The sequence below is a fragment of the Ceratotherium simum genome, chromosome 26, assembly GCF_057802395.1.
Source record: "Ceratotherium simum simum isolate JZ-2026a chromosome 26, ASM5780239v1, whole genome shotgun sequence".
Lineage (NCBI taxonomy): Eukaryota > Metazoa > Chordata > Mammalia > Perissodactyla > Rhinocerotidae > Ceratotherium > Ceratotherium simum.
Genome location: NC_141925.1, coordinates 41,206,033 through 41,220,812, shown reverse-complemented (window position 1 = coordinate 41,220,812; position 14,780 = coordinate 41,206,033). Strand labels below are relative to the sequence as shown.

The window sequence follows — 14,780 nt, the reverse complement described above, 5'->3', positions numbered from 1 at the left end:
TTGTTCATTCATTCACTCAACAAACAGCCCTTGAATACCCGATGTGTGCAAGCCCAGTGCGAGATGCTAAAATTCGGCCCCATGGAGGAAAAATTGTACAAAAACGTGAGGTGCGGCGACGCTGTGCTTTGCCGCCTTTTCAAAGCTGAGAAAACACGGCAGTCTTTGCAGTGTTCCAAGGAGCAAAGCAGCTGGCTCCGGCGTCCCGTCTGAGCACTGGGACAGCCGGGAGCCGCAGCCTGCAGCCCGTCCCTGCCTACGGCGGCCCACCAGGTGGCCAGGCGCTACCACCGTACAGACTCAGCTCCCTTCTCCCCGCGGCGCAGGCCCACTGCTTCGGCCGACTCCGGGCCTCCCTCCTCCGCTCTCCTTCCTCTGCCCGTCTCCTCCGCGCCAGCAAAGCCGGCACAGGACCCACTATGGCCATGCCTTGACATAAAGCGCAAGCTCCTTCGGGTGGCAGAAAAGGGGCTTCGCACTCAGGCCCCAAAGGGCCAGCCTGCCCCACCTGCCTGGAGCCACAGGCCAGCCACTCTGAACTCAGCCGCACTAACGCACACGTCAGGCTCTGCCCCACTGCTGAGCCAGGACGTGGCTGCTCTGTCCGTCTGAAACGCCCTCCCCAGTCATCGGCGTCAAGAACACTCCTGCTCACCCTACAAGACCCACATCAAACATCGTCTCCTCTGGGAAGTCCTCGGCAGGTAGCCTTGGTCCACTAGGCCAGCGTTTCCCAAAGTATGGAATCTGGAACACCATCCTAACAGCAGGATTCCGTGGCCTCATACATTTGTGAAGCCCCCCTCCTTGCCCCCTTTGCAAGGCACATTAGCACTTTACACGTTACATGTTTTCCTAAGCGCTTTATTATTAACTCATTTAAGCCCGAGAACCACCTCGTGAAGGACACACTATGAACACCACCATTTTACAGAGGAGAAAACTGAAACACAAAGATGCCCCAACTCCCACACACCCACACTCCCCTAGACAAGTAACTGCTCACACGCCTCTTGCCTGTCCACCCCACACTGCCCCCTCATTAGTGTCACAGCAAATTCCACACTTGCCCGTGGGTCTGCCCCAACCGCCTCTGAGCTCAGCAAGGACAGGAGCTGGTTCTGAATCTTCGGTCACCTCACTATCCCCAGCCCCCAGCATGCAGTAGGTGCTTAATAATAACTTCTTGAAGGTAAGGCATCAGGGAACCTGTGATCTAGTGGCAGGGACAAGCCCCCTGTGACCACTCGCTCCCCCAGAGTTTGCAGAGAGCCTCCCTGCAGGCCTCAGGGCAGAGCACCCCTGACCTCGTGGTTGAGTGCCCAGCTCCAGCCTGCCTACTGCGGGCTTGGTGAAGGTCAGGGGGTTAAATGCCTGTCCCGATAAGCTCACATTCCCAAGAGGCGGCATGGGCAGCGGGCAGTGCGGGCTCACGCACTCCTGTCCCAGGTGGTCAGGTCAGGGCCAGGCTGGGGAGTAAACAGGAGAAATTATGCCATCAACAGGGAAGGAAAGTGGGAAGTGAGTAGTCAGTATGAAAACCACAAGCAATCACAGAGACAGGAGGCGCAGGGGGCCGCCCACAGGGAGGTGGGCAGAGCAGTCCAGGAAGACTTCCTGAAGGAAGGGCGGTTGTGACTGCCCCAGAAGAGGGTGGAGCCGAGGTAGGGGGCAACGAGGGGACAGGCCAAGCACCTCAGCTCGGCTGAAACAACAAGAAAGAGACTTCAGAGTCAGAGAGAGTCTGGAGGGCGAGGCAGGGGATAGGAGGAGATGAAGAGATCCCCGCATTCGCCCCGGGCATGGGGTCTCCCACAGCAGGTCTTAACCCAGAGGGGCTGTGGAATCAATTTTCTGAGTCTTGGCAAGCACTTTTTTATGAACTAGATAGACTACAATAAAAAAGAGAGTATCACATATGGTAACAGTAAGTATTATTTTGTGAAACTTGTTTCAGATGTGTGTGTGTGCGCGCATACTCAGTCACCATATAAGAGGTATTTCTTATTATGGGTCATGGCGAAAGAATCTCAAAAAACTGTTCTCCACACAGTGCTTGCTAAACCTGGCTGCACAGAAAAACCACCTGGGGAGGCCACTAAAACACCCATCTCCAGGCCCTGGCCTTCCGGAGTCAGGCCCGGGGCTGGATGTCCCATTCTTTTGTCTCCCCACTTCATCCTGAAGAGCCAGTCAGCACCCTGCTGTTCAGAAGATGCTGGAGTAAAGCATGGGGCAAGGCCGGCAAAAGAACTTGTGGGGCGCAGCACAAAACGAAAATGCAGGCCCCCCGTTAAAAAAGCTGGGAGAAAAGTGCCATTAAAGGTATTAAAATACAAAGCTCTTTTCCTTTCTTCCGAGGTGTCTCTCTCTGGTTATCTGTCTACTGTTTCACTTGTGGAGTGCTCGAGGAGCAAGTGCAGACCCTTACAGGCGCCCTGGACCCCTCCCTGCAAACCCAAGGTGTGCGAGCGCACACGTGTGCAACTCTTCCCACCAGCCACCGGACGGAACCACGGGGCCCCGCCTGGGGGCAGGGGAGTCAAGCCAGGCATCTCCCCTTCCCCAGGGCCCACCATCCTATAGTGGACAGGCAACCCTCAACGGTATTGCACTCTCTGCCCCAGGACACACTAGGATCCGGGTGGCGAGAAGGTCTCCCCTGCTGAGTGACCCACTTACCACGCTATGGCACTGCCAGCCCAGGGCAGGGACAGCAGTCACCATGCCCCGACCCTCCCTGAGCCAACACCCAGGCCCCAGCCAGAGGCAGGGTGACAGTGGCCACTGGGCAGGGGTGGAGAGGGGGAGGCCAGGTGGTCCTGGGGTGCCGGAGAGTGGGGAGTGAGCAGCAGGGAATCTACCCCAGGGGGGTGGTAGGAGGTAGAGATGGGACAATGGACGGCATGAGCTGAGGCTCAAGTCCCCAGAGTATGCTCCATTGTCCCCTCAGACTTCACGTACAAAGCACAAATTTAAAGATGAGCGTTGAGAATTTCAAGACGGTGCATGCAAAGCATAATTCCCAAGCAGGGGACCCTTCTGAGCAACGGGCCCTGACGCTGGCCCCGCCTGGGGAGACATGAAGCGGGGAGGGGGAGGGAAGAGTCCGGATCCACCAGTGTTATCATATCAGGGATCAGACCCTTTCCAAAACTGACTTGCCAGAGTTTCTAGATGGAAAACAAAAAGCAGTCGCAAGTTCTGAATTCCATTCCATCTCTTCTTAGAATAGCCTGAAAATGGGTAAAAACCCTGAACACTGGGCCAGAATATAGCTGTGTTTCTACAAGAGCAGAAACAAGTCCCCACGAGCAGCCCTGGAGCCTTCCCTTTCTGACGCTCCTTGTCATTTCTGAGAGGGGTCTGTAGGTCCAGGGCGACCGTGTGACCAGTGCTGCTGGGACCGCAGCATGAACTTGGTGGGACCCACATCCTCTCTAGATTCAGGGCCTCGGTGGGTCCTTGGTAGATGTGGTTCAGTTCACTCAACACAACTGGCAGAGTGCAACTCTATTCTAAGCCCTGGGCTGGGTCCCAAACAGGCGGGTGACATCCCCCTGGGTGCTCACAGTCCAACGGGAGATGAAGAGCGGTTACCGCAGGGAGGTACTAGAAGGGAAGACGACACTGGGACGCACCCGTTTAACTCTGTCACTGTTTGTGACTTGGGACGTTTGGGGCAAGGCCATGTAACTCTCGAGGATCTGGGGTGCTCCTATCCTCGTTCCATCTCTGAGACTCACTCCACGTCTCCCCAGAGGTGACATTTACACAGAACTGACCTTAACGCTGGGCAAGAGGAGCTCCCACCCCGGGCGCTGTGCTCTCGAGGGCCCCTCTCTGGCCCCCTCCAGCCACGCTCCTCCTCACAGGGTGAGGAGAGCATGGGGCCAAGGGGACATGACCCCCAGAGCCCACAGCCCCCCTTGTAGACCAAGCGCAGGTACCCAGGGGCCTGGAATTCCCTCCTCAAACAGGTGGGCTCGAGGTACAGCCAAGTGGCAGTTGTCAGGGTTGGGGAGGGGCGTGGACTGGGGCGAAAGAGCCCACAAATGTGTTCACAAGACCCCACTAGGGACGAGGTGTTGGGTGGGAAGTGGAGGGTGGCTCTCCCTGCACTGCCGAGTTCCAGCACAAAATCCAAAGAAGCCAAGAGTTCTAAACGCAAGCCTGGCCCCCCAGGTCATTAGAAGGGTGTGTCTGCCAAGGTCGATGACAGAATATATTTCATTTAACAGTTTGCAAGGTTGATTTACAACTTTTAAATATTTAGACATATGGTGGGTGCGCCTCCATCTCTCCTCTTGCCTCAGGCCCTGCAAATGTTAGAGTGGCCCGGGCTCGCAGGTGGTACAGGCCAGGGAAGTCTGCTCTCACCCCTGCAAGGCCATTTGACCCAGCATCACTCAAATGGTGCTTTAAAATGTGCCCTGAGGAAAAACTGCTGCTGGGAATGCAAAACGGTATAACTCCTATGGTGGGAAATTTGATGCTATCTGGTAGAATGATGCATGCATTTACCTTTTAACTCAGAAAATCCACTTTAAAAAATGTATCCTAAAGATTCATTTGCAAAAATATGAAATGAATAATGCATGATAACAAATAGTGTGGCATCATACGTGACACAAAAGGTTAGAACAACATCATGTCTGTCAATAGAAGCCTAGTTGCTTCAACAAACAAATTGCAAGGAAAAGAGAGAGAAGAAGAAACCTGCAGACAGTGGTGTTCTCGTGAATGTTTAACTCCCAACGCCCCAGGACAAAAAAAGTCACATCCTCCCTATTAGTCAGCTGGGGCTGCCCTAACAAAATACCACAGACTGAGTGGCTTAGACAACAGACATTTATTTCTCACAGATACAGAGGCTGGGAAGTCCAAGATCGAGGTGCCGGCGATTGGTTTCCGGTGAGGACCCTCATCCTGGCTTGCAGGCAGCAGCCTCTCGCTGTGTCTTCACAGGGCAGAGAGAAAGAGAGCTCTGGTCTTTTCCTTTTCTTAAAAGGACACTGATCCCATCACGGGGACCACACCCTTATGACTTCATCTAAACCTAATTACATCCCAAAGGCCCCACCTCCCAGCACCATCGCAGTGGGGGTTAGGACACCAACATATGAATTTGGAGGGGACACAAGCATTCAGCCCATAACACCTCCTGATAAGATATGGTAAACTGGGCCAACCAGGAAGAATTCTTGCCTCCCCTAAAAAAAGACATCCTAAATCTAATCAAATGCTTACATCTAATCTCCAACATGGAAGAGATTCAGGGGGTAGAAGATCAAATGAATTACACCTGGTAATGGTTGGAAGCAACCAGCCAAATCTAGAACATGGGCATTCTACAGGACAACTGGCCTTTCTTAACAAGTCAATGGCATAGGGAAAAAGCATTCTTTTAAAGGAGAGAGGACTCTCCTGCGACGAAAGAGACTAAAGAGACACAACCAATACATGGACTTTATTTAGGTCTAGATTTGACTAAACTGACAAAAAAGAAACGCTTTTTGGACAATTGGAGAAATCTGAACATGGATCAGATTTTAGATCCAATAATAAGTAATAACGATTAATAATAATAATAAGGAATGATTTTAAGTTTGTTAGATGTGATGATGGCATGGGGGTAAGGAATCAGGTGTATACTGACTATTACAAGTGAAATGTACATGAGTCTGGGATTTGCTTTAAAATATCCTACATACACACAAAGAACACGTGGGGGGCTGAAATAAGTGTGGAAAATGGAATGGTTGGCAAAGCCCTGTGAGGGCACCTGAGGATTCATCTTACTCCCTATTTGTGTGTAGGCTTGAAAAGTTCCAGGGAAAAATTTTTAAATACAATATTTCTTAATGTCCCCCAAAGCAAAACATTCAGCTTCAGAGAAAACAGTGGCTCATAACTGGGTGCAGATTTTGTCCCCTAGGGAACACTGGGCAGCATCTGGAGACATTTTCGGTTCTCACAGTTGGGGGTGGGGGTGTGCTGCTGGCATTTAATGGGTGGAGGCCGGGGATGTTGCTAAACATCCCACAGTGCACAGGACGGCCCCACAGCAAAGGATTATCCAGCCCGAAATGTCAAGAGTGCCCAGGCTGAGAAACCTTGAGACAGAGGTAAGCAGAGTGTTCTGGGTGCTCAAAGCAGGGCGTCTAATTCAGCAGGAGAAGGCAATCCAAACAAAAGATGCAGCATACACAAAGAGACAGAGGCATGATGGAAATAACTAACACAGTGTAGCTGGTGTAGAGAGACAGAAGACGGGCTTTCCAAAGGCAGCCTTCACACATAATGCTGGATGGGGTGGATTTTACCATGAAGGCTGGGGCTGCAGATACATCACATCTGCCTCCACTTTCCTGTCCCCCACTCACAGTGACATCGCTCAATTGTCCAGGCACTCCTTCTCACTGAACTCAGGCTCCACCTCAGAATCCTTCTTTTTTTTTTTTTTTTTTTTTTTTTGTGAGGGAGATCAGCCCTGAGCTAACATCCGTGCTAATCCTCCTCTTTTTTTTTTTTTTTTTGCTGAGGAAGACCGGCTCTGAGCTAACATCTATTGTCAGTCGTCCTCCTTTTTTTTTTTTAACCCCCAAAGCCCCAGTAGATAGTTGTATGTCATAGTTGCACATCCTTCCAGTTGCTGTATGTGGGACGCGGCCTCAGCATAGCCGGAGAAGCGGCATCGGTGGGCACCCAGGATCCGAACCCGGGCCACCAGTAGCAGAGCGCGTGCACTTAACCGTTAAGCCACCGGGCCGGCCCTCAGAATCCTTCTTAACACACTCACCTGAGCAGCTCCTACCAATCAGTGAAAGTTGACCTAAGAGTTGGCCTTTCTGCCAAGCGGATGTAGGAGATAGTAGGACATCACAGGGCTTTAACCTGGGGAGAGAGGGTCTCTACTGCAGCTGAGAAGTGTCCATCGGGCAGCAGTGTGGAGGAGAAAGACAGATCATTGTAGAACTAAATGGGGCCCCATCAGACAGTGGCTGGGTTGGTCACAGACTGTGCTACTCAGTTCCCCCATCACAGGCTGGCACTTACAGCGCCCTACGCCAGCGAGTAAGTGATGGAGTGAATGATGGGGGCAAAAGGGCGTGAGTTCCAAGTTTAAGATGCTGAGATATTGTATGAGGTTCCTGTGGGGGAGCAAGAGCGAGGGGGCAGCCAAGGAGAGTGAGGGGGGCTGAGGAAGAGGTCTAGAATGTGACACTGGGTGTGGGTGAGCCACACACCTGGACGGGGTGCCCAGAATAATGGCAAAATGGGGGAGGGGAGGAGAGGGAGAGGGCGGCCTGGAGGGCCGTGGTGAGGATGACCAGTTCCCGCAGGTAAAGCACCAAGACAGAACAGGCCCTCACCTGGTGAGGGGTCAGGAGAAACTGTCACTCACTCATTAGTTTCAGCATCATTAAAGGTGTGACCTGGAGCAGAGCACCCAGCGCACCTGAATGACCCACAGGAGCAGCCGGTCAGCCGGGCTGGAGGCTGAGGGGTGGCCTGCGGCACAGGGGGCCGTGTCAACTGGAGAAGGGCCAGCACACGTGGCTAAGCAGAGTCTCTCCTGACCACAGCAGGGACGGCCAAAGGGTGTGGGCCAGGAGGAATGAGGTCAGATCTGCGTTTTGCAAACCCAGCATCTGCGCACCCCTCTCCGCTCTCGGCGCCTTGCACACGTGCCCTCCCAGCGAGCCTCACAGCAGCATCCCGTCTGCACGGTGTCCTCAGTGTGCAGACCAGGACACGGGCTCAGGGAGGTTAAGTAACCTTTGCAAGTCCACAACAAGAGTTAGGGACAGAGCCCGAAGCCCCCACCTCACTGAGGTGAGAGGAACAGTGGTCCTTAGACCCAGCCCAGGGGCCCTGCCCTGGGCCGTACACTTGAGAGGACTCTGCTCTGGAATCTTCCAGCCATGACCCTCCTGTGGGGTGATGAGTCTGTGGGGCCAAGAGGATGTGCTCACCCAGGCCCCTGCCTCCTTCTAGACCTTGCTCTCTGGGCTCAGGTTCCCTGCCCAAATGGCTGTGAGCCCACTTCCAGGGCTCACCTTCACAGGCCCGCCTTCCAGGGCAGAGCCCGCAGCCAGTGTGCCCGCTGCTAGGCCAAGGGGTGTGGTCTGAACTTGGACATGCAGGCTGAGGGGTCCATAACCCTGTGCATGACGCCCCTCACAGTGTGGGAAGAATCCAGGGTAGACGGTGGGCCAGGGCCAGCCCTCCCTGCCACCATTTTCCAGAGCAGGCGTCTAAGCCCTCCTCATTTGAACATGGCTTTCCAGATCATTGTGAAGGGACGCTCTTCAAGGCTGGAGGACACAACCTACTTATTTAACTGTTCATTAGCTTGATTCATAACCTGTAGAAACGCGGCTGGAGTAAGTGGTTTATGGAACGAGCGCCATTCTTCAGGGGGAAGCAAAACCAATTTTGTCCTTTGTCTCCGGCCCCCCCAGGGCATATTCAGTCCTTCCTCTGCTGAAACCTGGGCAGGTCCCACAGTTCTTCTGGTTTCTCTTAGTCTGAAGAACACTCCAAGAATTAATATTAAAACTTCATCTTTTATCCAAATTAAAACCTCTCCCTCCTCCAGCTGGGAGCTGTGCAACAAGGATGGCGTGCGGGGCCCCAGCTCTAGCTCCCACTCCCCACGCCCTGATGGGTTGCTGCTGTTTTGGCCTCTTGAGGGTGGGATATAGAGGTGAGGAGGAGACAGCAGACAAGACCCCTAATACACATCTGTGAAAGGGGGGTGGGGAGGGGAAGGTAGGAGGGAAGGAGACAGGAAGGAGAGAGGAAGAGAAAGAGGGAGGGAGGCAGCGAGGGAAATGAGTGAGATTTGCATACTTTGAAGAGTTTCACAAATGCTTTACCCTTGCTAGGATGGAATGGAAGAACTGGGCCGGGGAGTCGAGGGGCTCCATCCTCGTCCTCGTGCAGCCCTCCCAGTCAATTAATGCTGCGTTTCCCTGCAACTTTTATTTGGCATCTGAACAGCTCTGTGGCTGACAAAAATCATTAGTGGTCCATACGCAGGCTGCAAGATTCTATTGGAAACAGCCCTCTAAGAAATTGGGGTCCTCTTTTTTGCTAAAATAGCTTAAACAGAAGGGTCCACCCTGGGCTTCTGATGGAGGTGACCAGAGCAGAGCACCCCTGGGTAAGGCAACAAGCCCCCAGCACACGTCAGACCCAGACACCTGACCCAAGCACCCCACACATGCACACGCACGCACACACACACACACACAGAAAGGAGAACACAAGCCACATCCAAAAATCAGACGCCAACAAGAGCAACCACCACGAAATAAAGGAAGACTATTTGTCAAGAAACAGCTCCATCGCTTTGCCCATCGGTGGAGACCAAGCCAATGTAACCACACGTATGGAGCTAAAGCTGTGAGGAGCACTGTGCCATACACTGTTCCCAAGCCTGGGGCTCTTGAATTTCAGGGACATGGGCCACTTGTGACTGACAGCTCATGAGACACAGGAACGTATGACACCCAGGCCAGCTCTAGCTTGGAATGCCCACACTGGGCTTTCCACAGAAGGGCTCAGTTACACTCCAAAGCATCCGTCTCAAGCATCTAGAACCTGCTCCAAGCCTCCTTAAGACCGCCTAGTATCCTACTTGGAAATCCATTTTCCCCAAATTCACCCAGATCCTTCCTGAACCAATTAGACCTTCTCCCTCCTCCCATCCTGGTGGAAAGAGTTCTGGAAGATTACCACATTTGTTTGGGCCTCTTTTTATTTGTGCTAAAAACATCCCTTCCACATTCCTGCAGAGGTCCCCAAGTTCCAGCCCACCGAACGCCAGAAGCCCGGTCCCCATTCTCTCACTCCCTTCACAGACTTCACCACTGGCTCCTCTCAGCATGCATCTTCCAGGCTGCAGGAGCCGCCTTTTTTTTCCTTCCCACACCTTTTAATTACAAAAGCAATATGTGAATATATGCTCCTTGCAAAACATGTAAACCAGACACAAGCAGACAGAGGAAAAAAATAGGAGTCCTCTCTTGCTCTCTCCCCTGGTCCCACTCCAGGTCTGTCCACATGGGTAACTGTCGAAAATGGTGTCCTACAAACTTTTTTCCTGGGCATAAATATGCGTAGGTATAGATCAGAACTGTTTTTCATAAACGAGATCATGCTACACATATCATTCTGCAACTTGAAAAGCTTCCTTTTTAGACTATTCTCGTGTGGAAGCATGCAGAGGCCACACTACTGTGGGTGTTTGGAGAATAATACTAATAGAAGCCTTGGCAAGTATTTCCAAACAAAATGAGGGAAATAAAATTGTATGCAAAGTTTTCCAGAAGCACTTTTATGCTTTTCTGAGTCTCGCCTTATCCAGCCATTAAATGTACATTCTTCCCAGCACAAAACATCCCTGTCTCCCGGCTATAAGACGTTGCCAGAATTCATCTGGGTAGAGGGGGAGGGGCCGGCCCTGTGGCTTAGTGGTTAAGTGCCTGCACTTCGCTGCTGGCAGCCCAGGGTTCAGATCCCAGGCGTGCACCAACCCACCACTTCTCCGGCCATGCTGAGGCCTCGTCCCACATACAGCAACTAGAAGGATGTGCAGCTATGACATACAACTATCTACTGGGGCTTTGGGGGTAAAAATAAATAAATAAAAGCTTTAAAATATATATATATATCTCGAGGGGGAGGAAGAGAAGAGCTGTCTCTGGCTTTCCTCTATAACGATTCGCAGAGTGTGCCGTAGACAGCACGGGGTTTGCAGAAAGAAGACAGGAGGTCAGGCCTGAGTTGCCACCGACTTGGGGACCTCTCTCTGGGCCTCTGTTTCCTCGGTTAAAGGAAAGATAATACTCTAACAGCACTCCTGGAGTGGTTTTAGGATCGAGAGAGAGAGAGAGAGAGTACGAATGCAGGTTGTGTGTTCTAGAGAGCTGTTACAGCAAACGAGGCGTTTGGCAACTTTTATTTGCGTGCTTTCGCGTTTTCTGGGGGAATGCAACCGCTCGGTGAGGACACGCAGCCCTCCCCGTCCCGGGGTGGCCAGGGCGCCACCTGCCGGTGCATGAGGAGGCCGCCGTGGGTCCCGCGGGGACCCCGCTGCTTCTCCGACCCCATCGTGGATCCATCCGAGCCGAGCCGCTTCCACGTCCCCAGGTGGCTGGGGAGCCGCAGCCGAGGCTCCTCCGAGGCCCCAGCCCCGAAGAGCGAACGGAATTGTTCCCTCCAGTGTCCCTGGGCGGGCGACAGGAGCGGCGGGGCACCGGGACGCACGGCCTTGGCAACCCCGGAACCTGCTCCCCAACACAAAGCCGCGGCCGCGCAGGTGAGCGCGGCGGGGTCACGTGAGCCGGTCAACGTCCCGGGACGCCGCCACCGAGCCCCCGCGAGCCACCGAGCCCCCGCCGCGCGCCCCCGCCGCAGGTTTGAGCCACCTCCACGCGGAGCCGGGAGCCAAAGGGGCGAAGGGTTGGAGAGCAAGGAAAGGAAGAGAGAGGGTGGGCGCGGCCAGAGACCACCGCTGTCCCAGCCCCGCACCTCAGTCCCTCCGCCTGGCGCCCCCAGGCCCCCCAGTCCATGGCCCCGGCCCCCGACCACCCCGCGCCCTCAGCCCCGTGGCCCCGCGTCCCCAGCCCCGTCGCCCCCACGTCCCCAGCCCCCCGGTCCTCGATCGCTCTGCGTCCCTAGCCCCCAGTTCCACCGCCCCAAACCCCACCCCCGCGCCCCCAGCCGCGCCTCCCCTCGCTGCTCACCGGCGGCTCCCGTAGCCGCTGCCCGGAGAGCCGGCGCCCGGCTCGGGGTAGCTGTGCTGCTGCAGGGCTGCGGCCGGGAAGGGGTAGAGGAAGCCGGTGGCCAGCGCCGACCCGCAGAGGCAGCAGCACGCCCAGGGCAGGAGGAGGGCCAGCTTCATCTTGCGCGGCCGGCCGCGGGGACCCGGAGTCCCGGGCGGAGGACCGTCGGAGCGCGGGGCGACCGGCGCGAACCCGTGGCCCCCGCCGGGAGCGGAGCGGGCGAGCTGGCGAGCGAGCGGAGCCCGGCTCCGAGCGCGAAGAGTCTGGGGGGCGCCCACGCCTCTCCGGGCCGCCTTTTCAAATTGGGCGAGGTGGGCTCTGCGCCGTCAAAGGGGGCGTGGGGCTTTTTCATTAACCCTCGGCGGTCCGGGGCCGAGGAGGCGGCGGTGGCCGTTGACATCCGGTTCGAGCTCTGCAGGAGGTCCCGCGTGCCTCGAAAGCCAGACCTTGCGCTTGGGACTCTGCACACACGCCCTTTACAACCTTACCAAGCAAACCCTCTTCGAGCCCGCAAACGCCTGTGGAGCACCCACCCTGTGCCTGGCAGTTCCACCCGGGCAAACATGTTTCATCTCCACACCACTGGCCTCCGTATTAGGTAGTACCATTCCCAATTTTCAGAGGTGGAAACTGAGGCTTAAAAAAGTTGAGCCAGAAAAACACTGGCTCGTTTTCAGGGCTCTTTGGACCAAACGGAACGCCCAGGCTTCCCCAGAATCCTCTGCTCTTCATCTCCAGCCCCTACCTTGCCAGCTGTCTCTCCAAGGTGAGAAGTAGCTGGGAATGAGGGAGGCCCTGATATGGGGTGAGAAGTTGTTCCTAGAATCATAGATTCATGAGGCATCTGATCTGGAAAGGAGCTGGGAGAAGATGTAACACAATCCCACCTTTTAGGATGGAAACGCTGAGTCCCAGATCACACGCTGAGCCCACGGCCAGACGGCTAGCCTGGCCCCAGCTTGGTCTTTTCTGGGCTGCAGGATCCCCACAGCGCTTTCCCCCCGCACAAGGGACAGGTGAGCCCTGACATCCAGCCTGTGCCCCACTCCCCAGGGTGGGAGTCTTTCTGATTCTCCCAAAAGCATCCTAGCGGCTGGCAGAGGCCCTGAGACTGGAGAGAGGCCATCAGGTACGGAAGTGCTTAATGGGCTGCAACACATCATGTAAAAGAGTTGTGGGACTGTTGGAGGAAGGCAGGAAGATGCTGTTGAAAATGTGGAGGGAAAGGCCCACTCCTGTGGCTCTTGCCCTCTTGTTTACTTATCCCAACATGTCCCCATATGTACATCTCCCATCTGGACCCTCTTGAGTATATGTCCCAAGATATCATATCCAACCCGCTTCGCCCTCTCCCCAAACTACCCATCCTTATCCACTCAGCTCCCTCAAATCCTGCTGGGGCCTTTTCAACAGCACTTCCACACTTCCCAAGTCTGGAGTCTCCCTCTAGGACTGGGACAGACAGAGCCCACCTCCGAGTGGACAGCCCCTAATGGGAAATGTGACCTAGGCCTAGGAGCACTTCCTTCATCTCACCCTCCATCCTTCTCTCAAGGCCTAAAAGACTTGGAGAATTTGGGTTGTCAAGGGATTTTCAGTGCCTCCCCCAAAAGGAATCTGAACTGGGCTCCTCAGGCAGTTGGCCAACCCCCAACAAAAGATGAGGTCATTCCCCCCTGGGGATTTGTGAGCACTCTGTCTCCCTCCTTCCCCTCCTTTACTTGCATAATGAGATCTTCAAGACCTGAGGAATTCCAGTCGCTGTAAATTGGCTTTATGCTGCAGGCATTAGAGTAAGGGAACAAGAGTTTAGTATTTATCTTAAACCCGTTTTTCCGGTGCCAAGGGCTGCACCCAGGCTAGAGGGGCAGAGGAGAGGAAGGGATGACACCACCCCATAGACCGCAGGATTCTTTCAGGATGAAAAGCTTGAGGCAAAGAATTAATCCATCCCAGTAACTTCGGGACTGAGGAGTGGTCCAAGTTTGGTCTTCCCCTTCACACCTAGGACAATAAAGTCATTCTGGCCCCGTGAATGTGCACCGGGAAACTTGTGTGTGTCCAGCCCTGTGCTGGGTGCAGTGAAGGCTGTAAGAGAAGCAAATAACATGGTTCTCACCCTCGAGGTCCTTACACTGTTCTTTAGGAAGCGTTAAAAGGGGCTTTTTTCCTTCAGAAGATAGCAAGCAGTATGGACAAATGTTCTGCAAACAGGAAGTTCCATTTAGATGGTGAGGGATAAAAAGACCAAGATGCATAAAATCAAGAAAAGAAATGTGAGGGCCGGCCCTGGTGGCCCAGTGGTTAAGTTTGGCATGCTCTGCTTTGGCGGCGCAGGTTTGGTTCCTGGGTGCAGACCTACACCACTCTCTGTCAGTGGCCATGCTGTCGCAGTGGCTCACATACAAAAAGAGGAAGATTAGCAACAGATTTTAGCTCAGGGCAATTCTTCCTCAGCAAAACAAAAAGAAACGTGCTATCACCCAGACCCAGAAGCCCAGCTCTTTTCCTGGTTCCTCCACTGACTTGCTGAGTGACCTTCAGTAAACCCCTTCCCTCTCTGGTCCTCCCCAGCATCTTCATTCGTAAAATGAAGAGTGGATTGGCTTGTCTCTGAAGACCTTGCCAGCTCTGGCCTTCTGTAATTCACTTTTCCCTTCATCCTCCACGCCCATCTCCAAGGCAGCTAAGGATGTACCCAACCTCATTAAGCCGTCACTCTTATAGGCAAGATTTTCAGCTGCAGCACCCACCAGCGGGGCCGTGGGAGCCAAGAAGAAGGGAGAAGGATTCCGTGGCATCTCAACCTAAAACCCCCCACCACCAAAGCTGCGGTTAGTAGTCCACCTCAAATGTGTACCAGCTGTGTGACCTCAGACAAGTTACCTAACCTCTCTGAGCATCCTCTTCTGTAAAATCAGAATAATAATAATAGCACCTAATGTATGGGTTTGCTAAGAGAACTCAATGACTTATTCACAT

At 54.1% G+C, this 14,780-nt stretch overlaps 1 protein-coding gene across 4 annotated transcripts in view; it reads right to left on the bottom strand.

Moving 5' to 3' along the window:
- Nucleotides 1-12,055, bottom strand: part of COL26A1 (collagen type XXVI alpha 1 chain) — a 181,202-nt gene extending 169,147 nt beyond the window's left edge. The window contains exon 1 of one of the 4 annotated variants that reach the window (XM_087417691.1): nucleotides 11,760-12,055. In XM_087417691.1, the coding sequence (XP_087273817.1) occupies nucleotides 11,760-11,917 (158 nt within the window). In that variant the 5' untranslated portion in view covers nucleotides 11,918-12,055. The remainder of the gene's footprint in view (nucleotides 1-11,759) is intronic. The other 3 variants (XM_087417690.1, XM_087417689.1, XM_004442174.3) reach the window with 3 other exon arrangements.
- Between the last annotated feature and the right edge of the window lie 2,725 nt (nucleotides 12,056-14,780).